Below are 27,286 nucleotides of genomic sequence, written 5' to 3' on the forward strand. Positions count from 1 at the left end.
TTTCTCTGTGTAGCCCTGGCTGTCATGGAACTCACTTTGTAGACCAGGCTGGCCTTGAACTCAGAAATCTGCCTGCCTCTGCCTCCCAAGTTCTAACCATGAATGTTTGGGCTGGAGTTAGGAGTGAACAGCTAAGAGTACCTGATGTTCTTGCAGAGGACCCGTGGGTTTGGTTCCTAGCACCCATATGGCAACTCATGGGCTTTTGTAATTCCTGTTCCAGGGGATGCTTGGCCTTCTTCTAACCTCCATGAGCACTTCCTGCACATGGCGACTTAGATGCCTTTTGGAAAACCCTCATACATGTTTCAATTTTTCAAAATGTGCCTCTAGAAGGATAGGGGGGATGGCTCTTAAATAAAATTATTTCCATATTTACTTTCACGTATTTAATAAGTTATTTTAGGGATGAATACTCAAAACTCATTTCTCTTCGTACAATTTACTGCATTTTTCACTTCCACTTAATTTGACTCAGTAAACCGTTGTGTATTTGATTGTTACTATTTACCATATGCAGCTCTACCTTTTTCTATTTATGCTTTGATTGAGGGTAGAAGGTGGCTGGCGAACAGAAGGAAAGGACTGAGTCCTGTTGTGCCACTCCCTGCACTCTGTTTAGGAGTTGGAGCTAAGCCTCTGCTGCGGCCCCGCGATGGGCGGGGCCTACGCAAGCTCCGCCCAGACGAGCACTTGCGCGGTTGCCCTGGCAGCAGCTGTGCGTGGGTGAAGCTCACAGTGGGCCCAGCCTGGCAAGGCCGCACATCACCTCTTATGGTCACCCTGCTGCAGGCTGGCAGACACACACACACCCTTCGCTGCTGCCCGCGCGCTCGCAGGCTGGCCTGCTCTGCCAGAAGGGTGATTCACTGGGTCCTAAAGCCTTGGCTCCAGCCAGTCCCAGGCAACTGAGATCAGAACCAGGGAGGCCCTCAGGAGACCAGGGACTCAAGTGCTCAGAGAGATCTGGCTCCTGATCCCCTCTAGGACTAAAAGGTAAAATGTATGCCCTACCCTCTTCTGTGAAATCACATCTATACTTGCCCTTCTCGTCTCTAGATTTTTTTTTTTTTTTTCGGAAAGCAAGAACAAAATCTGAAGGCCCAGTAGAAAAGTCCTCCAATGTTAAATGTTGCCTATGGGTGGGCTGAAACAAAACACAGAGGTGGAGATTGTTTTTAACCAGCCTGTCCTGAAGGACTTGTCTAAATATTTTGCAAGAATTCTGTTTTGTTTTGGTTTTGATCCAGCCCCACAAGGTGAAGAACTTCATCAGAGATGAAGTCACCGAATAGACTCTTAGAGTTAACCTGTCCAAGTATGCAGCCAGTGGGTGAAAATGATGCAGAGGAGGAGCCATCACAATAGACTGCCCTCTGCTATACTCCTCTGTCAAGAGTAGCTTCACCCATTTCTCTAATGGACCATCCCCATCTTGTGGACCTTGTGGAAAATATAAAGACATAAAAATGTGCCTGAAAGTCACCTGAACCAGACAAGAGAAAGGAAGAAGGGAAGGGAGGGGTATAATTGAAGAATATTCAGATTCCAAATAAAACACTCAACACAAGAAACTGAAATTATGTCCCACTGTCTTTCTACTGAGGCAAAAGGGACTGAGGGCTGCTGAACCATCCATAGAGCTTGATTGATTAAGTCACGATGCCAGTTTTGTTGTTGTTGTTGTTGAACATGCTTTTGTTTTAATAAATAGAATGTCGAAGTACCTGACTGTGAAGTCTCTGTCCTCACAAATAAAATGTTTTTGGTTCGTGTAAAGTGTTTAGAGGCATCTTGTGCTATTCCATACTTATGTGGATATATGTGGAGCAAGATGCTGCACCACACATGAACTGTGAATGCATCTGAAATGACTGTCAGAAAGCCATGCTGCGAAGGCAGCTGGGTGACTCTTAGGTAGAGCCTGCTTATACAAAGATTTGAACAAACTACATTGTCTGGTTTCCTAGTCTACCCCATACTAGAGATAGACTAGAAGGAAAGAGCCAGGCTACAGCAAGGAAGCAGGGCATTAATTTCTTACCTTTATGATGGCTGATACCTTGGCAGCCAAGGAGAAAAGGCCAGATGACAGGACTGAGGGAAGGCTTGGCATTATAGATTCAGTATCAGTGGTTGCTCTTCTTGACTCCATTTCAGCTGCCTTGTAACTGCTTAAGACCTCATAACCCACCACAGACCTGGATCAGACATCTCTCCTGACATCTAAAAAAGTGGATATCAGCTTGTCTATCATCTCAGCATGCCAAAGGGCTGTCTACTCTGCCTGACCAACGTGGAGCCTACCATGAGCAGCCCATTTCAGATACAGGTATCTAGTGGTTCAAACCAGAAACCCGGGGGTTTTCTTTCATGCTTCCTCTTCAGTTCTTTTAACCTTTAAGTATTGAGAAAAGTACTTATGAAATGCCTCATATAATGCAGGTTCTAGGGGGTAGAGAAATAGCAGTATTATAAATCTTATATGATGACCATATTCTAACTGGAAAAATACACAAAGCACAAATTAAATCACTCTCAAATTAAATCAATCTCTCTCTCTCTCTCTCTCTCTCTCTCTCTCTCTCTCTCTCTCTCTCTCTCTCTCCCTCNCTCTGAGATAGGGTTTCTCTGTACAGCACTGGCTGTCCTGGGACCTGCTGTGTAGACTTGGCTGTATATTTTATTTGTGCTCACTTCATTATATAGATAAAATATGAAAAGGACTGAAAATACCTAATAGATTCAAGTTCGGGATATGTATATTAGAATGTGTCTGCACTTTACTTTGAATTGGATAAAAAAAAAAGCCAGGCTTAATTAGTAGATAAAGGTATGGGAAGATATGAAATCAAGCAAGTACAGCCCTATTGGTAGCCCCTGGGTGACAGTTTACATTTTAAAATAATTCACCCTGGAACTTTAGGGGTCAAAAGCATGTGTGATTCTATCTGATCTACAGTTTGAAAGGACTTCTTTCTTGTCTAACTACTGGAATAAGTAGGTCTGTTGAAGTTGTGGTGGACAAGTTAGAAGCCTAGCAGTTATTTGTCCAAGGGCTGTCAAAGATACACACTATGAGCAGAGCATCGTGGGGTTTGCTGGTGTGTTTTGAGTGGAGGTTTCTATGAAGAAAAACAAAAAAAGAAGAAAGAAAATGAAAGAACTGCAACTGAGGTTAGGTTTAACTTGAGTAAGTGGATGAGTGCTGCTCCCCTTACCAGAAATTGGAAGAAATGGAGAAGATCAGGGGAATAGCATCCATTCTGCAATGGTCATGTTACTTTGAAAACTTAATTTATTCCTTGGGGAAATTTCATATGTACACAGAATATATTTTGTCTGTATCCACTCTCTATCTCAACCCCTCAGTTGTCCCTGGATATTCCCTAGCATGTCCCCCTTCATGTCATCTTTATTATTTAACTTTCTTAGTGTTCCACCTTGTCCAATAAATGCTGCTGAGAACAGGACCATCTGATGAAGCCTAGGCAGCCCATCAGTGGTCACAAAGTGTCCCAGCACCTACACACTACATACACTAGATACAGAAGGATAATACTGGGATTTTTTTTTTCACTCTGGGGAGAGTTCACAGGAGCTATGAAAACATGAGAGTGAAGAATCAGAAGCGTAAACTAAGGATAAAGGTCAGGGGTTGGCACTAGTCACAGAGTTCCCAAGGATAAATAGAGACCTATCAAGACATTGCAACAGGAAGCCAAGCATAAAAAGGAGAGCCAGCAGAGACCACAGCAGAGAATAGGCAGTGGTGTAAGGAGAAAGGCAATCGGAGACACTTGGCTTGCCTATGGTGACATGAAAAAGGACCGGGGGATCAATGGTCCCCTGCATTGCCCTAGAACATTCCCTAGTTTGTGGTGGGGGAAAGAATGTACATACTTGCTGATTTTGTCATAAAGTAGAACATCTCCATTGCAGCTGTTAACTAGAGAATGGAATATAGGGGCTATTGTGGAAGCAGTAAGACATATGGCTAACTGCCTGGTGCCAGGTTAAGACATAAGGAAAAGGAGGAGAGCTAGATTTTTCTCATGCAACTTTCAATATAAAGTGGGGGTGGGGTGAGACCCAGTGCACATACAGCTCATGCCACCAGTTTTCTTCATTTGAGTGTATGCTTTCTTCAATAGCCCCAGCAACATGGTTCACTGCTTGGTAGCTTCAGCAATGGCAGCCTTTCCACATAGTTCTGATGGAGAGAGCCTTGTGGATGCTGACTGTCCAGCACACCCTAAGTGTCTACCGTTGATCAATTCAGTGCACCTGAGGAGAGATGGTTCACATTAGTGGGCCTTGCCGTGGTTACAGATGAAGTCCTGTTCTATGGGCATAAAGAAAGCCCCATTCAAAAGACAGTTAATTCTTCATATAATAATGAGAGAGGTTTTTTTTTTTTTTTTGTCCAGGAAAAATACAAGCAAGCTAAACATATCTATAAGCAGGGTCTGCTGTTTATCCAAACGATTATCTTTCTATATATTTTTAGAGTACCCAATTTAGCATTGACACTATTTATGAAAATTTTGGTTGTCTCTCCTCCACGTAGCTGCCTTAAACCTCACTTAAGATGATGGAAAAGTCGCCTCCTGCAGGGATCCTTGCAAGAGTCACAAAGGTAGCAAAATGATCTGGATGAGGTAAAATGAAATTCAGGTCACTATGACTGAGCTGGTGCTGGATCAAAACTTACAGAGTCTGACACTAGGCCAGTTTATCAGTTTATTTTAGACATATTTAAATCCAGCCCAATTTTGGAAACAAAAATTTCCTGGGAATAACAATTATCCCAGTCCAGTGTGCACAATACAGTTTAAGGTGTGACTACATCAAAACTCTTTTGCAAAGTACATGTGACCTCTACCATGAAATGGGTTCTATAGTTTAATGGCCTAGGATCTACTAAGATAGCTCTGACTGAGATAGCACAGAGGTCAGCAGACTATAAAGTATACGTGACATCTCCCCTAAGGATGGGTTCTGGTGACTGGGAAGAAACAAAGCTAAAGATAAGTTCTAGGGAGAGAAGAATCTCGGATAAAAAATCTGGGGATTTGTTAGAGGTCTGGCTCTACGGATAGCAAAGATCACCAGACAATTAACAATATTCACTCCCAACCTTCTGGATGGAAAGCGAGTATTTATTTCTTTTTAGTAGTTATTTGTTTCCTTGTTTGAGACAAACTTGTATGATTAAAATTCCCGGTTTTTCAGTGCTTTTCTGTGAACACTCCTGCCTTCTGCAGCCTCCCACTATTGCTACTTCGCACAGCCCAGTTTTTCATGTTCTTACTGAACATGATTAAATGATGCATAGGTTTCAATATAGGGGAAATAATGGCGTGGGCCACAGATGAGAACCCATATCCTTATGTTGGCAATTCAGTTGTAAATGCTAGGGCAACTCAGAAAGGTTGAGTGTGACAATAAGGGAATGGCCAAATAAACTATATATATATATATATATATAGTTTATATTTATAATATATTTAAATATAAACTATATATATATAGTTTATATTTTAAAGCTTAAAAAGATTATATATATATATGTATATATATATATATTTATATATATATGTATATGTATATATATAATCTTTTTAAGCTTTAAAATATTATAACTTAATAAAAACAACAGTAACAATTAACCTTTTCGTGTTTTCCCTTTTTGCTTTGTAGTTTTTGTCTTAGTCCAGAAGGCACTTTAAGGAAGTAAGCGTCAAACATGGCTTTGGCAGACAAGAGACTTGAGAACTTACAGATCTACAGAGTTCTTCAGTGTGTTCGCAACAAAGACAAGAAGCAGATAGAAAAGCTGACCAGGCTTGGATACCCTGAGCTAATCAACTTTACTGAACCCATAGATGGGCTGAGTGCTCTCCACTTAGCCTCCATTTCCAACGACACTGACATGGTCAGCTTCCTCCTCAAACTTGGTGCGCATCCTGATGTGCAAGACCACATGGGCTGTACCCCGACCATGAGAGCTGCCGAGCTCGGCCATGAGTTGTCAATGGAAATTTTAGCCAAGGCCAAAGCTGATATGACAATAGTTGATAATGAAGGAAAAGGTAAAGTTCCCTCACTCTGTCTCATTCTGATAAGAGTGTGCTCATTTTGTAGCCAGAAAGCAAGGAGTGAATGTTTTTGTTTGTTTGTTTCCCAGCTTTCAAAGTAAGTTAATATCTTAAGTAAAAGATTCAACTCCCATTGGTTCACCTAAATATATTTAGACTATCCCTCTTAATAGTCTAAAATGGCTTAGGAATATTATAGAGAAACAAGTTTTGAACGCCCACACACATAAAAACAATTCGATTAATCTGTATTTGATGGTTTCCTTCCTTCCTTCTTTTCTTCTTTTTTTCCTTCCTTCCTTCTTTCCTCCTCCTCCTCCTCCTGTTTCTCCTTCTGCTGCTTCTTTTTTTTTTTTAATTTTTGAGATTGAGTCTCAGCTCAGACTAGTCTTGCACCATCTTGCAAGAAGCTTCCAGATCCCAGATAATGAGATTATTCAGGTATGACCTCTGCCTGGCTTGGTAGATTCTTTCAAGTGAGATCAGCTTTCAACTTTACACATGCAGACATTATTATAATCATTTATGGTAAAGTGTAAAATCTTGTTTAGAAAGAAGCATTCCTTGCCTTCTAGAACACAGTTGTGTTAGACTTAGGACTCCAGCTGAATTTTGTCCTGTCTGGTTCCAAGGTTAGTGTAGAAAGGACTGCATTTAAGAGCCTGTGAAAACTAAGGTAGATTTGATAAAACTCCAACTTTTATATGGTAAATTTTAATACATTTGGAAATGTAGCTTGAAATATTACACATATGTGGCTTTTTAGATTAATTGCATATGCAATTCTGCTGACAAGCTATCAATCCCAAAATGGTGGTCTGGGGATTTTTGCCTAGTTGAGTTCCATGTCAGAGTTGAGGCAACCTCATGAAAATTAACAAAAGAGTTACAGACATACTCAGTATAAAGTGATAGATGGATTCAGTTGTCCCAGAGGATAACTACAACTACAAAGTCACTGACACTAATATACACTGACGAAGTAAATCGCATTTTACATCAGTAATAGTTTCTGTCAGTAGGAAACCCCATTTTGTAATTCACTACCAACTTGATATTTGATATAGAGTGTGCACTTGAACCACATAACGAAATAAACTTAAACATGTAGAGGTCAAATACAGTTTAAAAATGTAAATACTGACAGTGCAGCTCTCCAGTTTCCTAGAATGGATGGGCATAGAGGTCCATGCCTGGAATCCCAACACCTGAGATGCAGAGGCAAAAGGATGATATTGGTTTAAAGGATGATACCTGGTCTAAATAGTGAGCTTCAGTCCATCCTGGGCTACACAATGAGAACAACCCATCCTAACATTTCATAGAATGCCATTTTCTGAGATGTCTTCCATGAACTATGGAATTATTGAATTCATTAACCATCCATTGAATAAAACAAACTGAGACATCCTCTTTTCTTCCTGCTGGGAGAAAGTCAAAATATTTGTAAATGTTTATTTGGCCATGAAGCAGTTTTTCCACATGGCATCAAACATACTTTAAGTTGTATAGAATAAACTTTGAAAAACACTGTAATGAAGTTTATTTTCTTTTTTTTAATAAAATAAGTGTTATTCATCTTTTTTCAGGTGCTTCTCAGCCATTCTGTATTCCTCAGTTGCAAACTCTTTGTTTAGCTCTGTATCCCATTTTTAATAGGGTTTGATTTTCTGTAGTCCATCTTCTTGAGTTCTTTATATATATTGGATATTACTCCCTTATCAGATTTAGGATTGGTAAAGATCCTTTCCCAATCTGTTGGTGGCCTTTTTTGTCTAATTGACAGTTTCTTTTGCCTTACAGAAGCTTTGCAATTTTATGAGGTCCCATTTGTCAATTCTTGATCTTATAGCACAAGCCATTGCTGTTCTATTCAAGAATTTTTTCCCCTGTGCCCATATCTTCAAGGCTTTTCCCCACTTTCTCCTCTATAAGTTTCAGTGTCTTACCTGAATTTTTTTTACCTACCTTTTATGATCCATTTTCCTGTCCTTCTTGTGGTGTATTTTTCATAGGTCACAGGTTTCTTTGGGGCTGTAGCTCATTTTTGAATGAAGCCACCTTGCAGCACAAGCTCTTTACAACATCAGTTTGGAATTTAACTCTTACTTACAACTTGCTCACTTTGTTAAGGTTGTAACACTATCTGGTATATAGTACATGTTTAGCACAGAGTATGTTGATGTATAGAGTATCCTCTATGTCCAGGTATGCATATTTAGCATTTTCCTCTTTGGGATGGAACAAAGTGATTTAGCTAAATAGCAGAACAGTGTTGGTTTTTCTTCTTAGTGCTATGAATCAGAGATCCTGCTCCCTATAAACGGATTCAAATGGAACTCGGGATACCCAAAAAATTTTCAGGCACACACAGCCCTGAAGATTTGAAGAGTCACATGGGGTATGGACCATAAGTTACCAAATCCCTGGGCCAACAAGGACTCCATATCAGAGTTCCAGTTCTCCCCTAGCACAAGTCCTGTAAGATTTAGCTTTAGCTGTTTTCTAACTCTGTCAAAGACGACATGTTTATGGTCTTTTAAATTCTCCATTTTTTTTTCTTGGCAAATTCAAATATATGTAAGTTTTTTGAGATTTTAATCTCATTTAATTATAATGTTTCTCCCTTTCCCTTTCTTCCCTCAAATCCTCCCATATACCATTCCCTGCTCTCTTTCAAATTCATGACCTCTTTTTCATTAGTTATTAATAGATGCATATATGTATTTTTATATATCTATATATACATAAATATAACCTCTATATGATGTAACTTCTATGTATGGTTTCAGGGCTGCACATTTGTTACTGGATAAGGAATTCTTACGGCAGAACTATTTTTCTGCAGGTGTTTTGTTTTACTGCATCCTGCCCACTAAGCGGCACTATCGATGCTCACTGATTGCCTTGGACCATGGTGCAGATGTCAACAATATCACCTATGAAGGGAAGCCAGTGTTCCTCAGAGCTTGCGAGGAAGCACATGATGTGAAGGATATGTGCCTGACATTTTTGGAGAAAGGAGCCAATCCTAATGCTATCAACACAGTATGACTATCCCTGTGATTAATATTTCCTTATTCTACTATATTACACAGCCAAATAGTAGTAGTATTCGTAGTTGTTGTTGTTTTGCACTTTCTCGTCATAAAATTGGGGTCCAGCATGGAAGCACATGCCTTTAGTCCCAGCACTTGAGAGGCAAAAGCAGGCAGATCTCTGGGACCACCCTGATCTACACATGCTAGGCCTTCCACACAAGTAAGACCCTGTCTCAAAATAAAACAAATATGAAAAAGGGCATGCATGTTGGAAGTGTGGGGGAGGGGTGGACATGGTAAATATGTCCTGGTAGCTCATAGATTGTTCATCTCCATCCAAAGTGCTGAAAATGACACAATTCATTCTCTTCACATCGGTACCATTCTATACTTTATTTGCTAATTGTATTTGGAAATCAGTCCTTGTTACCCATAGTGTCAGAATAGCACTACAGCAAGTAGAAATGGTATCACTGCCATCTAACAAAATATATCTCCGTAGAAAGAAAATTCTGTTTCCACTCATTTATATATTGATATATATTGATTCCTCTTTTCAGCTGGTAATATGGGGTTCTCAATTTTTGTAACTATCAGTTCTAGACCTTCAGGAATAGATGTTCTTCTCATTAGAAAACAAATTCTGCCTAATTTTAGCCTGTTGCTCCTTCCCTTCCTCTGCCTTTTATATTTTATATTCTGCTTTCTCCATGGCCACTGCCTTGTTTGCATGACATTCCTATAGGGGAAGGTAGAGCATCCTGGGCTCTGGCTTTAAAATTCCATTTCAATCTTAGATAGTGTGGACTGAGTGTTTCCTCTTTGTAAAGATGCAGACCATTAAACCTCATAGCATATAGCTAGAATCCAGTGAATTGAGCCCACATTTGTATGACTGTAGTTTATGCCTAAATGTGTAAACAGTATTTGATCTGTGTCCAGTCCACAGGGCGCACAGCTTTGATGGAATCGTCAAGAGAAGGGGTGCTGGAAATAGTTCGAGGCATATTGGAAAGAGGAGGTGAAGTGAACGCATATGACAATGATAGACACCACGCTGCTCATTTTGCTGCCAAAGGAGGCTTTTTTGATGTAATAATTGCTCTTTGCTTTAAATTTGACTGTTAAAGCCTTCTTTTTCTTTCTTTGTTTCTTTTTCATACAGGTTAAACTAAGGCATATATTTTTTTAAGTTACCTAGGTTGTTTTTATCTTGATCTTCCCAAATATAAAAATTTAACTCTGACCACATATCCTGACTCTTTACCAGTTTTATTTATTTACTCACTTTTCTATATATTTGCTAATTTATTAACTGAATGTTACTGATAATATTTTTCTATGTAGTTGACTGTGACACGTAAAAATCTTGCCACCTAGGATCATGCTATGCAATGCCTCTGATGGTTCCTGAAATCTTCAAGTCTCCTGTGATCCACTCATGGGGAGGTCAGGGCCGCCACATTCTTGTCTCCCTGTTGTGAACCTAATTATACTCCTTAATGTTAAAGTCTCAGCATTCTGACACTTTAGCAACATAGGTCGCAGATACAGAATCAATGCTATCTTATGTTGTGAAGTTGGGCATCTCACCTAAAGATTCTTCCCTCAATTCTCTGTGCCTCGACACACTGCCTTTGTTTGTGTCATGCTGTCTTTCCTGTATGGTAAAGATACATCTAACAGTAGAATCTGGAATGAGTAAAGAATGTGCTTCTCTTATTGCATTTGCCATGCTCTGATGCTTTCTGGAGTTACCTGCCACCAAGTGACAATGCCTGGGTGTTTCTGTCATCAAGGCTGCTTGTTGGAACCTTTGGCGATGATGAAAACCTACTATACCCCAGCAGGGCATGACCTTCAAGCACTTCAAATGTGGGCCAAGAAGACTAATGGCTTGGATTTCAAAACTTCATTTCAGTTTGAATTTTCAACAGCCACAGGTGGCAATGGACAGAACCGAGGGCACGCGTCTAGCTGTCAATCTTGCAGTAAATTAACATTCCTATTTTTCTCTTTGTACTTTGCAGATTCTGAAGCTCCTCTTTGCCTACAATGGAGACATGGGGCTGATTGGAATGGATGGGAACACACCACTTCACTTTGCTGCCATGGGCGGTTTTGCAGATTGCTGTAAATATATAGCTCAGCGAGGTAAAATTGGCAGTTTTCTGTTTGACGTGTTTATGCTCTACCCATGCCATAAATAATTAGAAAACTCAGGCCTGTCACTTATCATCTACTTAACTTTTAGTCACCAATCCGCTTCCAATGTAGGATGAAAATTGAACTTTTTCATACAATTGCCCATTGAATTATGAATCTACTCAGAAGAGGAATTAAAACCTGAGTCAAAAGAGATTTGATTTTCATGTGTTATAATTGATTAATATACTTTAAGAGTCCCAACATTAATCTCAAGGAAGATAAACATTGAAAATAATTTTATCATATCTGCATTTTAATTATTTTTTAAATGCATGTCAAATTTGGACAACGAATCATTTCTGAGTGATTTGTAGTTTTAAGGGAAATACTGTATGAGAAATAACAAAGACGGAGAAGATTTATGAAAAACTTGAAATGTAAACAAACATATAATGTGTAGATCTTCTCAAAGCTACGGAACATAAGTTATCTACGCATAAATGCAGACAATAGCTTAGAAAATGGGTTACAGTGAAATACTAGCGAGCTAAGTTGAACAGCATAGAAGCAGCCTTGTCAGTTACCCACGGATTGAGTGCACATCCTAAGCCTAATTCCTGTAGAGATGCATTAGCACTTTGTTGAATTTTATGTTTTTTCTAGTTTATGAAAAATACTTTTTAAAAATCCATACAACTGTATTGTAAAAATGTGTTTTTTTCTGCCCTCCACAGATAAACTTTAGATTCATTAATATATACAATTGACAGACTCATATAACTAATAGTATAACGGACCTGGTTTTACTTTTATAAGCTCAAAGTTGTCCCAGTAATAAACTGTTTTAACAACTAACCAAACTGACATATGCAATTTTTGCCCAGAAAACTGTCTAGTTAGTCTTATTTTTAAATCTGTCACTCAACATTTTATTCTGACATTTCACTTTTGACAATGTAGGTTCCTAAACATTAGGAATCTTTCAAGACTGAGTCCATCATCAGCCTTCATATGTCGAATGGTCTCTTGCTGGGACAAATGCCCCCCGACATGAACTCCACTGATAATGTATCCTAGGATAAAATGCAGGGACGCAACCTGAGAGGCAAAGGCTTGACCTGGTGATACAGGAACAGTCCATCTTCCTGGATGGTCTCTAAGATGCTCTCCTAAAACCAATGTCTGAACATGCTCTGAGATCTGTAGAGTGCTTGGAAGTATCAGACCAGATCAGAGGGAATACCAGTCTTTTAACCACCAGAAGGTTTTCTTACTAGGAGGGCAAGCTAAAGCAGGTTTAAAAATCTCTTAGCTTTCTGTTGGGGAAAGGGGGGTGAACATAAAAGAACTGCCTTGAGAGATTTTGTGGGTTTAGAATCCCAGACAAAGCACAGTAGTCACAGGAAGGCAGCAGCATGCCCGTGGCATTCCATGCCATGGGTTCCTCCTGGGACTGTCCCCCATCTCCTTCCAAGTAAGTGACTGTTCTGATAATTGCCCAGTGTAAAATTTGCAAAGGTTCCATTGTCACAGACCCTTCTGAGGTTTTCAATTAAGGTTGACTATTAAGATTATTAACCAGCCGGGCGTAGTGGCGCATGCCTTTAATCCCAGCACTCGGGAGGCAGAGGCAGGCGGATTTCTGAGTTTGAGGCCAGCCTGGTCTACAAAGTGAGTTCCAGGACAGCCAGGGCTACAGAAAAACCCTGTCTCAAAAAACAAAAAAACAAAAACAAACAAACAAACAAACAAAACAAACAAAAGATTATTAACCTTCGTATAAATATAAATCTTTGACAATTCCAATAAAGAATGACTTGAAAACCTCTTTTCCTTCAAAACCTTTTTTCCTCTTTTCATCTTCTTTTTGGGGGGAAGAGGGTTACTTCTCTCTTCTCCCCAACACATAGAAGGAGGAGCATGCCTTGCACCCTCAGGTCTGACAAAGCTAGCATCATTGGCATCTTTTTTTTTTTCTTCTTCTTCTAAGAAATAAAGATTCAAATCTCACAGTGCTGCCTGTCTGTTTCTATTATGTCATGCTGGCAAAACAGCTGCCTAGCCCTTATCTGGATTGAAAACCAGAAAGAATGTCCTAATAGATAGACTTATTAACATGATGTATTTTTAATATCTCATGACACATTATATCCTTCTTGGTAACAATAAACATTCCCTGATAAAATTAGAAAAGCGCAGACTTTTTAATTTTTTATCTTTAAGTAAGGAGTTAAAATAATGAATTTAATATTTATCTTGTATACAACCACAAGTCTGGAATGTTTAGCTTTCACTAAACAAGTTAGTTTTTCACCTGCTAAGATTCTTCCCATGATCTTAACCCAAAACAGCAAACTAGAATAAGTTATCCTCAACTAATGGAGGAAACATGAAATATTCTTTCAGCATGTAAAAGCATTATGTTAAAAGATAAGCAAGCTTCCTGCTATAGTCTGAACTGACGGAGGCCTGCGCAAGCTGTTTGGCTCCAGAAACTTCTTACTGAATTCTAGGATACCCTCCCTCTCTTTCCCTGTTAGCAGCATCTCCCCAGCAAATACCCCACGGATATTTGTTTCAAACATCTTCATTTTATCGAAGTTGTCTATCTACAGGGATACCTAAGAGCAGATACATACTGTAAACTTGTGACTTCGAATTCACTCAAATGAAGCTCTAAGGAAAATAAGTTGCTGAATGTTTTGGTAATTACAAATGGCTTAGTTTGTTCTTTATATCTCAGTTGTAAGAACCAACTTCTGACTACACGAAATGAAGAAAATAGTTGGGAGCATTGCTTTGTGGGGCCAAGCAGTTAACGTTGGCATATTATTAACAGTGGTGCTTTTCTAAAAATAGGATGTGACCTGAAATGGAAAAATTTGGAACATAAAACACCCCGAGTTGTGGCGAAAGATGGAGGCTTTAAAGCTGCTAGCAAGGAAATACGTCGAGCAGAGCGGACTGCCGCTAAACTCGCAAAGACAGGAGCAAAAAATCCTAACCCTCTCTGGGCCCTCAGGCTGCATGACTGGTCCATAGAGCACGAGACCTCCCTTCGGAACGCCTTTAAGTTCGTGGACAGGGGCGATGGTGTAGTCAGCAAAGATGACTTCGTGGTGGCCCTGGAGGAGAGGCAAGAGTATGCCACCTCAGAGCAGTTGCTTTCGGTTGCTCAAATGCACGAAAAAAGTCGAGGAGGCGGGGTCAACATTAATGAGTTCTTTAAGGGAACCAAATATTTAAGCAAGTCATACGTATTGGGATCTTTCGGGCCTAAGAAAAAGAAAAGAGGGTTGGGCAAAAAGCCAAGGAAAGGCAAGTTTGTTTTGCCTCTCCCCATCTGCACCATCCCAGAAAACGCCTTCCCGCGGCGGCCAGATGGGGGCCCGCCCTACTACATGATTGAGACCTACCAGAATGTCACGGACAGCCACAGGTTCAACCGGGACCACCCGCCCGAGCACCCCATCCAGGATGATTCCGAGTGGTACATCGATGATCCGAGTAGGGTCTTCGCAAATATTAATTTTATCACCAAAGCAGGAGACCTGGCCTCTCTGAAAAAGGCCATCGAAACAGGAATACCCGTAGATATGAAGGACAACACTTACAAGACTCCTCTCATGGTAGCATCTGCCAGCGGCAACATTGATGTGGTCAAGTTTCTTATCGAAAAGGGGTACGCTTTCAGGTTTTGGTTTTGGGTTTCAGGTTTCGAGTTTGGTGCTTGTTGGTCCCTTTGCAGTGCACAGCCCAAAGGATCTGAAAAGAGGATGTAGGCAAAGGAGGGCATGGCATCATGGGTGCACAGACGGTAGCCCACCAAGATGATCACACAGTGAAGACAATTTTAATCTGGTGGTGATGTCTTCTAGTTGCTATCTCTTGCTTCTTAAGCTAGGGATTGGGTAACCTGGCTTTGCCTTGGGGTTCTACCTAGATGATAAGATGGTGTGGCGTCACATTTTAATTGGCCTTTTTTATGGAGGACGAGGCAAATACAAGAAGGACTGCCACGGTGACAGAAAGCATGCCTACCTCTCCATTTCCTAAAGTCCATCTCCAGAGAGGTGACTTGATCTATAGAGATCTTTAAGGCATAGTCTTTTCATTTATTTCTTAAAGCTAAAAACAACTGCCAGGTTTATTTGCTATTTCTGCCACAGTTATGTGACTAGAAGCAAGTTTAGAATATTTCTATGCCTTGGTTTCCCCAAGTGTGCAATAGGATCTAATAGGACCCAGCTCCAAATTCACTGATGATTAAACGACTTAAAATATGCAATGCTTTTATTAGCACGATTATTGCAAATACTTGAGGAAAGACATTTGGTGGTGTTACAGTATTTTATGGCATTTGCATTAATTGAAAAATAACTTTTGTGTAGTGGAGTTCTAATGACTAAATTTTTATATAATATATTACAGTGCTTAGATTTTAAAATAATGAGCATTCAAATTTCAAAATATGCAGAGAAAGTAGACACAAAGTAGAATAATGTACATTTTATATTTTTGCTCAGCTTTTATTTTCATTGATTTAAATTTAGAATTTTATTGCTTTTTAACCTTTGCAAAAAAAATATATAACTCCCAGCAACTAACTTGCTTTTCAAGCTCAACAATATATATAAACAATATATATTATACTTACATAATATGTGTGTGCATTTCCAAGCTGCGGCTTCTCTAGGGGAACACACGGTTCAGTGGAGACCCTTGTATGGCAGAGATCAGGCAATGAGAGTAAAGAAATAAAAGCCCTAATGCCATCACACTGCGGGCTGGGGAATGCAGACAGCAGAGAAGGAGCTGGGTCACGGGACTGGGCAGAAGGGACAGAGTTCTGATTGTGGATTGATGGTGGCAGTGGGGTCCCCACCAACTGCAGCTCCTATTATATACATATATATGCACATATATATGCACAACAATATTTATAAACAATATATGTATTGTTTATATTGTGCATATATTGTATATTTATATATTGTACATATTTATTGTTTAGCTTGAAAAGCTATACACACACACACATATCCATACACACAAAAGAAGTTAAGGCTGCATAGGAAAGTATAAGGACATTTACAGTTTATTCTCCTCAGAGCTCTTCTGATTGATAATTTAATGAGGTTAAAATTTCATGGAATTGTTTACTTTGACTCTTTAGGGTCCAAGGTTTGAAACAACCAGAACTCTTTTTTTTTTGAGGGGGGTGGGGAGGTTCGAGATAGAGTTTCTCTGTGTAGCCCTGGCTGTCCTGGAACTCACTTTGTAGACCAGGCTGCCCTCGAACTCAGAAATCCGCCTGCCTCTGCCTCCCGAGGGCTGGGATTACAAGCGTGCACCACCATGCCCGGCTAACCAGAACTCTTAATTTATTGTATTTGTGTTATTATATAGGGCAAATGTTAATGCAACAGATAACTTTCTATGGACTCCACTTCATTTTGCATGCCATGCTGGCCAGCAAGATATTGTTGAGCTTCTTGTTAAAGCTGGAGCTTCAATAGATGCAACATCAATCAACAACTCCACTCCGTTAAGCAGAGCCATTGAAAGCTGTAGACTGGACACTGTAAAATACCTACTTGATATGGGTGCCAAATTCCAGATTGAAAACAGAAAAGGTATGCATTCATATTGCTGATGGGTGGGGTGAGAAAGGGGGACTGATTTTAAATTCCAAATCCTGTTGGTTTTGCTCTTGTAGAGAAACTGTTTCCCAGGTACTGACACAAGAAACACAAGCCTTCATCATAGGGTGGGGAAGTATCTCTAATACCTAGCTGTTTTGAAACCACTGGTTTAAAGGCTCAGCTCTTTATGTTTGTAATCTTTAAAGCTGATATTTTTGTAAAGTAAAGTTAGAACAAAATATTTCTGGGATAATAAAATGGAAGGTGTTAGCATTCTGTCTAAACTCCACCCCTCAGTTACCTGGCAACAGCCAGGTATGCTCCGCCCCACAGTTACCTAGCAACAGCAAGGTAGGCCTGACCCATTATAAAGGGGCTGCTTGCCCCCTCCTCTCTCTCATGCCTCTCTCTCTTGCTCTCTTGCTCCCGCTAGCCCTCTTGCTGTCCCTCTCTCCCCATTTCCTTACCCCTTCTCGCCACCTGTTTGTTCATGGCTGGCCTCTATTTCTCTACTTTCTCCCTCTCTGCCTTTCTCTGCCTCTACTACCCTCTTAACTCCCCTCCCCTTGCCCTGACTAAACTCTGTTCTGCTTTAGGCATTCTTTGAGTTGTCCCTGAATCACAGGTAGTATTATCATTAGTTATGTGTTATTGGTGATTTAGAATTGCCTGCTGACGTTGGAGGTAAAATAATACCTGTCTAAGAGCATCAGCTTCCCAGGCCATTTGGTGGGGTCTTCCTTGCAACATAGAAGGAAGAATAAAAAAAAATCATCACACACACAAAGATGTGGGGTGGTGACGAGAACTAATTTGACATTTTAAGATACATGGTCAAAGGATTTAAGAAAGAAGTTGTATTTGTCAATGGCTCTTGAAATCTGGGTACTGGTCATAAAGTTCAGTCTGGAGAATATATATCATGTTCTGTGAATTCGCACTGCCATATGATAACATGCTGATTTTTTTTTTCTGCATAGTCTATCATTGAATTGGTTTATTGTGACTTTCAATTAATGCTTATGTTTGGAACAGGACATGCTGCCATGGATATTGCAAAGGCATATGCTGATTATAGAATAATTGATATGATAAAAGAAAAACTAGATAACCTGCCTAAACAAGCAGATAATCAGAAAATGAAAGGCAAGCTTCCTAAACTGAAGACAGAAGGCACGGATGTTAAGAAGGAAGAGGTAAAATCCAAAAGAAGCTATCAAGTAGTAGCAGGACATCCTTAAACCTTGGGAGCATCAGTGGCATTATGCTATGCCTTTGCACAAGGGAAAGTAGCATGCTATGTGAACCTTTACAAAGACATATGTAATTACATGTAACTATAAAGGCTTATCTAGGAAGAAAATTTCTATTACTGAAGACTCTATATAGTATTCATTGTAAACAGAATCCACATGAAATACAAATGATTCAATCAAGTGATTAGGATATTGAAAAAAGAACTGATGTTAAATTTGTATCTACATGGTCCTAAATTTTACAGATTTGGTGAGATGACCCAAACATAGTAGGAAAAACAGTGAAGAAGAAATTGGTATTAGGAAGGATGTCCTAAGTACATTTCCAAGCTGGAGCTGCTTTAGGGGAGCACACGGTTCACTGGAGATCCTTGTATGGCAGAGATCAGGCAATGAGAGTAAATAAATAAAAGCCCTGATGCCGTCACACTGTGGGCTGGGGAATGCAGACAGCAGAGAAGGAGCTGGGTCACGGGACTGGGCAGAAGGGACAGAGTTCTGATTGTGGACTAACTGTGGCAGTGGGGTCCCCACCAACTGCAGCTCCTATTTAAACACACCATTATCATTTTAGTAGGAGTCTGTCCTATGAATATCCATAGATCAGGGATAGGTACCTTGAAAACCCATGCTATCTGTCTTCACTAATAAAGTGAAGTCCAACAAGGCAAGCTAATTAGCTCACCATGCCTAGAGCTACAGTATTTATAATATTCTGTCTTATCTCAAATTTATCAATTTCCTTCTTTCCTAACTCCAAAGTAAAATGTAGACAAAAAGATATTAGTGAACACTTGATTTTAGCAATTTATACTTTAAAACTGTTTTTCCAGGAAACACTGTCATCCATTTACACTGTGCCAGCAATAACAGAGGAGAAGAAAGTCCACAGGGAAAGTGTGGTTTACCTCAATTCCCTGATTACCAGTGGCTTCACCAAGAAAATTGATATCACATTTATCCCCAAAAGGGTAAGTATTTTGAGGAAAGCCTCTATAATACAACAGAGAGCATAATGTCATTTTTTCACATGCTGACTGCACAGATCATCTGAGCAAATGCCAGCACCCATCTCCCAGTCAGCTCCATGGCAGTCCCTTGGCCAGGTTCTGCCACATTCATCTTAGTGAGACCAAATGTTAACTCCCAAAATCTGGCTCCATTTGTTACTATGTCTATACTAGTATTTACATTTCCTTAAGGGACTATAGTCTTCTTTAGTCAGTGGCATTCCTTAGAGCCACTCAGTCATCATATTCTATAGACACTTGGTATTGTAACTTCTCAGACTCTATTCCTTACCAAAACATCTTGGAGCAAACTCACTGGTCTCCTAGAATACCTGCCCTTAAATAGGTGGTGACATCTGTGGGGAAAAGAGTTATTTTTCCAGTACCCCTCCCACCATGCTGAATAAGTAGCACTCTCTGTTACAAAAATAACTTGACTTCTACATTAGACTTCCCAATTCCTTTCATCTTGTGTGTTGATATCATGGAATCAAGCAGAAATTGGCCCTGAGATGACTAGAGGAGGAACTGAAGAGCATTTCTGACCTCTGTTCCTAGAAGGGTCTCACCAGAAATGGTGATGTCCACATAGCTACTACAGTCATAAGATAGAGTAACACAGTGGAGTGCACTTTCGACATGTACTTGACAGTTCTGATTGTAACTCCTGCAAGTCTTAAGGTAGAGCTGTCACTCATGGATGGAGTGTTCATCTAGCATGTGCTTAGTTAAATAAAAAATGTGTGAGAGTGGAAATTGTTGACCACCATGATAACAACTGCCTCAACTTTGGCTGTTTATTTAAGATTTGGAGTCCTGAAGCCACAACAGCAGAGCTGATCAGGAAGAGGGAGCTTCGGAGGGAGAGGTTCACATACGAGGTGGACTTTGAAGACTTCATGATGCCTTTCCAAAAGAACATCACGGAGAAAGCTCAGGCACTGGAGGCAACGCTCAAGAACTAAGTCCCTCCAGCAGCTACCCGGGAGAAGTACTCTGTGGCCCAGAGTCAAAGTTTGGAGAAAGTACGTATTTCCATCAAAGCCAAAGCAGTTCACCCACTAAGAATTTGTTATTAAAGGCCAGTTCTTGCAGCAACAGCTATAAATGTCCTGAGCTGTATCATGTAGCTCCCTCTCCTAGTGCAGCAAATGGCAGGTTATCTATAGAAATCCCCAATCTTCATTCAGTGTGAAGTAGGCCACGTGGCAGTTATGAATAGTGTCAAAACTTCATCAGATGTGCTCCATTATGTTTATTAAAAATAATTCTAGTGCACATGCGAGGCCCTGGGATCAATCCCCACAACCACTTTAAAAAAAAAAACTAACAATAATGATTTTTAATGTAGACATATTAAAAAAAACTTTAAAAAATGAGTATAGGTAGAACATCCCAATAATCTCAACACCTCAATACTATGGAGGCAGAGGATTGCAAACTGGAGACTATCCTGAGCTATAATGAGACCATATCTCAAATAAAAAAATGCTGAGTGCATAGACCAGTGGTAGATAATTCACCTAGCATATACATGATCATGGGTAGTTTTATAGTGCAAAATCATCATCATCATCATTGTCATCATCGTCATCATCATCATCATCAACAACATCCTAGCAGGACTTGATGGGAACACAATATGAGGAAAGGGAGATGCCATATAACCCCTAGATGTGGCAATTTGTTCCTCAAACTGCAGTGTAAAAGTGCCTCAAACACCATGGGCCTGGTAAACTTTCGACACTGTACACGCCGCTGTTTTCCTCTACTCTGATATGGTAGAGCTTTTGCATCTTGAATAGCAGTTCTGTCCCCTGGAAGCAACTCTCAGCTAGTGACTAAGCAAAATTGGACTCTCTCATCTTCTGGTTGGAAGACTGAACCCATAGAGGCCTAGGAGAGGCCTATATGGTCACTATATCTATATAGGTCTATAAGGTCACTATATCTTTATCTCTATCTCTATCTCTATCTCTATCTCTATATCTCCACTGACACACACACACACACACACACACACACACACACACACACACATATATAATCTCCTCCCAAATATACCTCTCTCTGTTTCTAGGTAGAGGTAGCTTCTTTAAGGGTCTAAACTAACACTCAAAACCATGGGAATAACCTGAGTTATAATCCTAAAACTTCTTTCAACAGCTTTAAAGATAAAGTCGCATACCTTCTACTTACTATAAAATAAACATTTCTTTGGAGAAATTGCAACTAAGGGTCCATTCAAATGGTCTTGATATGATAGCTGATAATTTGAGCGAAATTTCCAGATACTAGAAAACTGTACAAGGATGACTAGAGATGCCATAGTCCCTTAGTATGTTTGGAGAAGGGGAATCAAAGAATAAAGGTGAATTTAAGGAATCCTGCGTCAAGCACTGATAAAAGAATTATGGGAAAAGGGAGCCTAGCATGAAACCTTCTAACTTCCCAGGGGGATTTAAATGTAATGCCTGATTGCTTTTTAGAAAGAAGATGTCGTTAAATGCTGCTATTTAAGAATACAGGGCAGTTGTTTTGCAAATATCCCTCGATTTTTGTCACATTATTTTCCCAAGAACAGATTCAAACACTATGTTTGAGGCAACAATAGCAAGAATGTGACATGCACATTCTTCAGTACCACATTAGCCCGAAATCAGAATGTGGGAAGTTTGTGTCACACATCGTACTTGTCTCTTGGGGAGTATCTTTGAAAGTATGTAAAGTTTATGAATTTTACTCGCTATAATTAATCCATGGCTGATTCCTTATGGGATAAGTACTACAAGTATAATAATGATATGATATTTGATGTCGTGTTTCCATTTCTTATATGTATGCCTTTCCTCTGATGGTCAAGGTGTCCTCTTCTCCCTTGATCTTGGTAATTTAAGAAGTATGTACTTGTATATTCATTTCTTACTTGAAAGGCTGTAACTGTGGCAACAACTCCAAATGCAAGACAACTTATCTGCCATAAATTACTGTTCTATCTTGAGCTTTTACAGCAGGGAAAACACAAGCAAATTTTCTCCAGATCCCTTTTCTAGGGGAGGTTTACAGCTCCAAATACGATGAAGAGACGGCTTGTAGCTGTGTTGATGAAGAGACCACTTGCAGCTGTGTCGATAAACATTTCCACAAGCTTCCTGTCTTCTTTTTGTCTTCTTGAAATCCCAATTTTCCAAACAAGTTGGTTTCGTGTCTCCCAAGTACCCTGTCTCCTCCCCCTTTTCTATTTATTTCTTAGTTGCTTTTAAATATTTCAGTTTACATTATCTTAGATGTACACATTTGTGAAGTATAACGTGATATAGGTGTATTAATACATCTCAAAGTGTTGGACTGGAGCAATGGCTCAGTGGTTAAGAGAGCTTGTTGTTCTTACGGAGATCTTGAGTTCCATTTCCAGTAACCTTCTCAGGCAGCTCTCAGCTCTGTGTAACTCCTGTTCCGGAGATCCACTGCCCTCTTCTGGCCAGCAAAGACAGTGCACACACATGCTGTACTTAGCATTCATGTAGGGAGCCAGGAATCTTTTAATTAAAAAAAAAATCTTAAATTTTATTGCCACTTACTGCCATGGGGCAACAAGAATATGGACATATAAATAAGCTTTATTTGTCTGCTATAAATCTGCCTTTCTTTAGTCTCATCCACAAGCTCCAGGTGCTGAACCTAGAGCAGAAGGTTCCCTCCTCCATATCAGCCTTCACTAACACCATTTGATTAGCTTGACTCTCAAACTGTCCCTTATTCTGCCAGTAGAAATCACTAACATTCAACTGCTAATAACAAAGATGTATCTACATGATTCTATATTTCTTGAATGTGCAAGGAAGCACTTATTCATTCAGGAACAACAGATCTGAGGTCACTGTATCAGATCTTCATCTCAAATCTCAGTGATGTGGAGAAGAGACCGGTCCCAATTAGCACATTTCTTTCTAATTTCCTAATTTCTTTCTCTATATATGAAATGTTTATTTTCGTTCTAATGGCTTAATTCATTTGAAATGGAACTGTGTGTGATGGCTATTCAAGTGGAGTTTAACGCTAAGACCAAACAGAGCTAAGTTGGAGTTCCTCCAATACTCTGGGAAAGAAAGCACTGGTGTTGTTCCCCTGAGTGGTTTATGGACAGCAACAGGAGCTAAGAGCTGGGTGTCAACTTCAAAAACTGTAGAAAAATCTGTGTGTGCATGACAGTCATTCTGGAGAGGAAGCTTTTCTGGCATAAAAATCTGTCAATGTTACATGAAAAGATAACTGCACAGACTATACAACATCTCAGACTTGTAATTTTGCAATGTGTCAATGGATATTTTCTAGGTTTTTCTGTGTTTGCAGTGTTTGGGGTATAAATTTTATTTTAGCTTCTATTTTATTCTGATTTAGCATGTATTTTCTATTTTTTAACAATGAAAATGTAGTACTTTGAAATAAATGACATGTGTTATTTTAAAAGACGAAAGGTTGGTACACAGCCGTCTAGAATATCAAAGTGTCTACAGTTTTTTCTAGTGGGAGACTTTGAGTTAAGAACTGAAGAGGAAGCAACCTGAGAAGGGAGCACCCCTGAAACAGGGTGAGATACAGGATAGGCAAATGAAAGAGGTCTAGCAGGGACTCCGGGGAATGGGAAAGGGGCGGGTGTTAGAACATCGGCAAAAGATCTGGGCCTCCGGGATTCTTTATTATTTATTAATTATTTTCTTCATTTACATTTCCAATGTTATCCCAAAAGTCCCCCATACCCACCCCCCTCCCCTACCCACCCACTCCCACTTCTTGGCCCTGGCATTCCCCTGTACTGGGGCATATAACGTTTGTAAGACCAAGGGGCCTCTCTTCCCAGTGATGGCCAACCAGGCCATCTTCTGCTACATATGCAGCTAGAGTCAAGAGCTCTGGGGTACTGGTTAGTTCATATTGTTGTTCCACCTATAGGGTTGCAGATCCCTTTATTTAGCTCCTTGGGTACTTTCTCTAGCTCCTCCATTGGGGGCCCTGTGATCCATCCAATAGCTGAATGTGAGCATCCACTTCTGTGTTTGCTAGGCCCCGGCATAGTCTCACAAGAGACAGCTATATCTGGGTCCCTTCAGCAAAATCTTGCTAGTGTATGCATCTGGGATTCTGAAACACCATTATTCCCTACCAGCTAAGGGGTGAAGAAATATTGTTCAGTGCCAAGGGTAATTTCAGGAAGGCCATGATAGCTATCTTCTAGAAAGCATGGAGAAACTGCAGATGGGTGCATGGCACAGTAGTAGAAGGTGTTTATTTGATTTTACACCATGCAGACAATGGGTAAAGCATGAGCTTCATCCCCAGACTCAGATTTGAATCTTTCATATCATTTCCTAACTGTATGTCTATTTGCCAGGTACCAGTGGCCACGCAGTCTTTGTTTCATCATTTGTAAAGAAGGGATAATAGTTGTGTGAGCTCAGATGGCAGCTTCCCAGGAACCATCCAGATGTGTTAACAACCTTCAGGGCAAACCGCCCTATGCCTGCATACTTTGGTAGCCAGTTGTGGTTCAATGTGAACCATCAGGCAGAAAGGAAAACCAAAGTAGGCAAAAGGAAGAGGAGCAGCCCTAGACCTAGAAAGCAAAGCAATGAAAGCTTGCTGACACACCCTCACTTCTAGTGAGGTAAAATGCCAAATTCTGAGTTTAAGTGACTGCAACATGCACTTATTTACTTTCTAGTAATCAGACATGGGCAAATCATACTTGTTATAAGACATCGGTACTAATTCTAGTAGTGGCAGTTTCAGTAGACAGTGGCCCCAAGGGTTTACTTTATAAAATTTTGTCTTCAGAAGTTGATTTCCTTTAGCATCAAAATAGTTTTGTAGATTAAACTGGTTCATAGAAACAGAGGCTGAGTCAAGATCTCAAGTTCAAGTAATCTGTAGACAGAAAGATCTCACACAAAAATGGCCAGAGAAAGGGACAAGAAGAAGCAAGAGAAAGAATTAAGGATGGGAGATCAAGATGGAGTTTGCGCTGGTCTGTGGCATGTAACACTGTAGAGGATGGATTGTACCAGCAGAGGTTGTCTTAGCCAGTAAAGAGGTCTGGGCTGTTACCTCTAGCATCAGACATTAGCTAACTCCTGGTCAGGGGAGAAACCTCACAGCCATCATCAACTGGCTGGGTGTTGAGTGACTCCGATCAGGTAAGGCGTGAGTCACTCTTCATTATCACCTTTATCAGGGAAAAAGGGTCTAATCAATCAGCTAGGGCACACCAACATGCATGTTTGTGAGGCCATTTCCTGAGACCTCTAGATCATTAGTGCTCCAAATGGTATAGTTCATTGGCAGATATGAAATTTGAATAGATTATTGGGAAGTGACTAGAAGATGGTTACTGAGAGTGTGTCCCTGAATGCTATATCTGGCCCCGACATCTTCCCATTTCTGATTCTCTCTGATACTATTGGCAACATGATAAAGATGGTTTTGTGCCACATGTTCACCACAACTGCAGTTTCACCCTTAGAGTGAACCCTGGACCATGGAGCCGAGGGAGACTTGTGATCTAGTACACAAGAATAATACTCCAGAGAGGGAGGCAGCTTTGAGCCTCCACTCTCATCAGCTGAGCACAGGATGGGCTAGCTGACACAAGGGGCTACAAGCTCGCCAAGGGAATCTGGATAGGATACTAGCAACAGCTTCTACAAATGCGTGCTTTGATTGAAAAGTCTTAAGGCAGAGGTCTAGAAGGTAATTCTTTGTGAGGTCATTTTGCATATCATGCTTTCTCTTTCAAATGAATGTGATTTCACAAACTTGTGTTATTCACCACTAAGAATAAAATTGAAGAATGAATGAGAACAGCAATGTAAACTGGCAGCTACTTAGAACGCAATTCAAAGTCCCATTGCTAGTTTAGTATTAGACATTGGAAAGTAAAAACATCAGAGACAGAAAGATGATTTCTTCCCCATGTTCTGGGATAAGATTACATCTACTAGGTACAAATTAATTGACCCAGCAAAGTTAGTTTAGCAACTTATATTAAATTTTCAATTTAAGAAATTCAATGTGGAGCCACAAATGATACCCAAGACACCCACTGTACTCACATCTTGTCTTGATGGAGGGTGGTATAAGAAGAGAGAAGGAGGAAGCTAAGATACCTTCTGCATAATGACACTAATTTCAAGAAGCCAACTGGACTTTATTGGATTTTGTAAAAACCATTTTTATGGCCTATACGATTTTTGTGGCTTTCTGTTTATTTAACTTATGAATCCTAAGGGAAAATTACAAATGAAGGCAAATGGAACATGCATGCAGATCAAAGAAGCTCATGATAACATCCTCAGATCCTTCGGTAGTAATTACTGCATCTAGCTATGTCTGGGTAACAAGGAAGAACTAAATATTCTGTTTGCATTCTGGAAGTCTGTGGAGATTTCTTTTATCCCAAGTAAAGCATTAGTGTGTTATGCCTGCGTATTTATTCAGGGTTACTAATGCTGATATGTTTCCCTTTTGTCTTTCTAGGTAAGACTTTGAAGAGGAACTGATACACAAATCTGATCCCCCCTAGATTATAGTGATTTACCTGATGATTTGAAAAACTCCCCTGATTCTCTAAAACTAAGAGAGTATTATGGTCTTTGTTCCTGAGGCTTCAGTATCAAGCTCCTGCCTAAGGAAATGAAAAGTACAACTTTCCTCGTAGGAATTAATGAAATCAACATATAAAATAAAATGAGCAATATACAAAGTATTCTGAATAAGTCTGAATGGATTCCCCCAGCCAAAGCAACACTGCAGAGCTAAAGAAAGAGCCAGAGGGGGCATCTATCAGCAATAGGACATCAAAGGAATAGCCAGGGATACGATACATCCCTAGATAATGTCCTAGGTAGGGACCTCTATGTATCTCCCAGGTACATCCATCATCCTTCACTTCTAAACCTTCTATACTGTCAAAGGCTAGTATTGTCATGTTGTGTCAGCCAGCAACCCTAACTCTGCACACATTCCACTTTATTCATTCACTCAGCATATGCTTATCTAGTGCTGGGAATGGAATCCCTAAACATTTTC

The 27,286-nt window shown here is 40.0% G+C and overlaps 1 protein-coding gene across 3 annotated transcripts; it reads left to right on the forward strand.

The window, feature by feature from the left end:
• Positions 1 to 731: 731 nt before the first annotated feature.
• Ankef1 (ankyrin repeat and EF-hand domain containing 1) lies at positions 732 to 26,944 on the forward strand. 3 transcript variants are annotated; one of them, XR_002377431.2, is made up of 12 exons: positions 732 to 996; positions 2,161 to 2,332; positions 5,704 to 6,095; positions 8,950 to 9,149; positions 10,085 to 10,234; positions 11,173 to 11,296; positions 14,150 to 14,972; positions 16,700 to 16,926; positions 17,971 to 18,131; positions 19,025 to 19,162; positions 20,008 to 20,226; positions 26,735 to 26,944. XR_002377431.2 is itself a non-coding variant. In XM_021156910.2 (11 exons), exons 3-11 carry the CDS (start codon positions 5,750 to 5,752, stop codon positions 20,164 to 20,166), a joined length of 2,328 nt encoding a protein of 775 aa, XP_021012569.1. In that variant the 5' UTR covers positions 732 to 996; positions 2,161 to 2,332; positions 5,704 to 5,749; the 3' UTR covers positions 20,167 to 20,301. The 3 variants fall into 3 exon arrangements, 2 of the variants coding, with proteins under 2 accessions (XP_021012569.1, XP_021012570.1); XM_021156910.2 differs by lacking the exon at positions 26,735 to 26,944 and having other exon boundaries at positions 20,008 to 20,301; XM_021156911.2 differs by lacking the exon at positions 26,735 to 26,944 and having other exon boundaries at positions 8,950 to 9,163; positions 20,008 to 20,295.
• Positions 26,945 to 27,286: the final 342 nt, after the last annotated feature.

Source organism: Mus caroli, chromosome 2, assembly GCF_900094665.2.
Source record: "Mus caroli chromosome 2, CAROLI_EIJ_v1.1, whole genome shotgun sequence".
Classification (NCBI taxonomy): domain Eukaryota; kingdom Metazoa; phylum Chordata; class Mammalia; order Rodentia; family Muridae; genus Mus; species Mus caroli.

Excerpts from the sequence above, each read along its gene's own strand:
- Ankef1 (XM_021156910.2), top strand. The coding sequence starts at position 5,750 with ATGGCTTTGGCAGACAAGAGACTTGAGAACTTACAGATCTACAGAGTT. Across the intron at positions 9,150-10,084 it reads ATCCTAATGCTATCAACACA|TCCACAGGGCGCACAGCTTT; the intron begins GTATGACTATCC and ends ATCTGTGTCCAG. Across the intron at positions 11,297-14,149 it reads TAAATATATAGCTCAGCGAG|GATGTGACCTGAAATGGAAA; the intron begins GTAAAATTGGCA and ends TTCTAAAAATAG.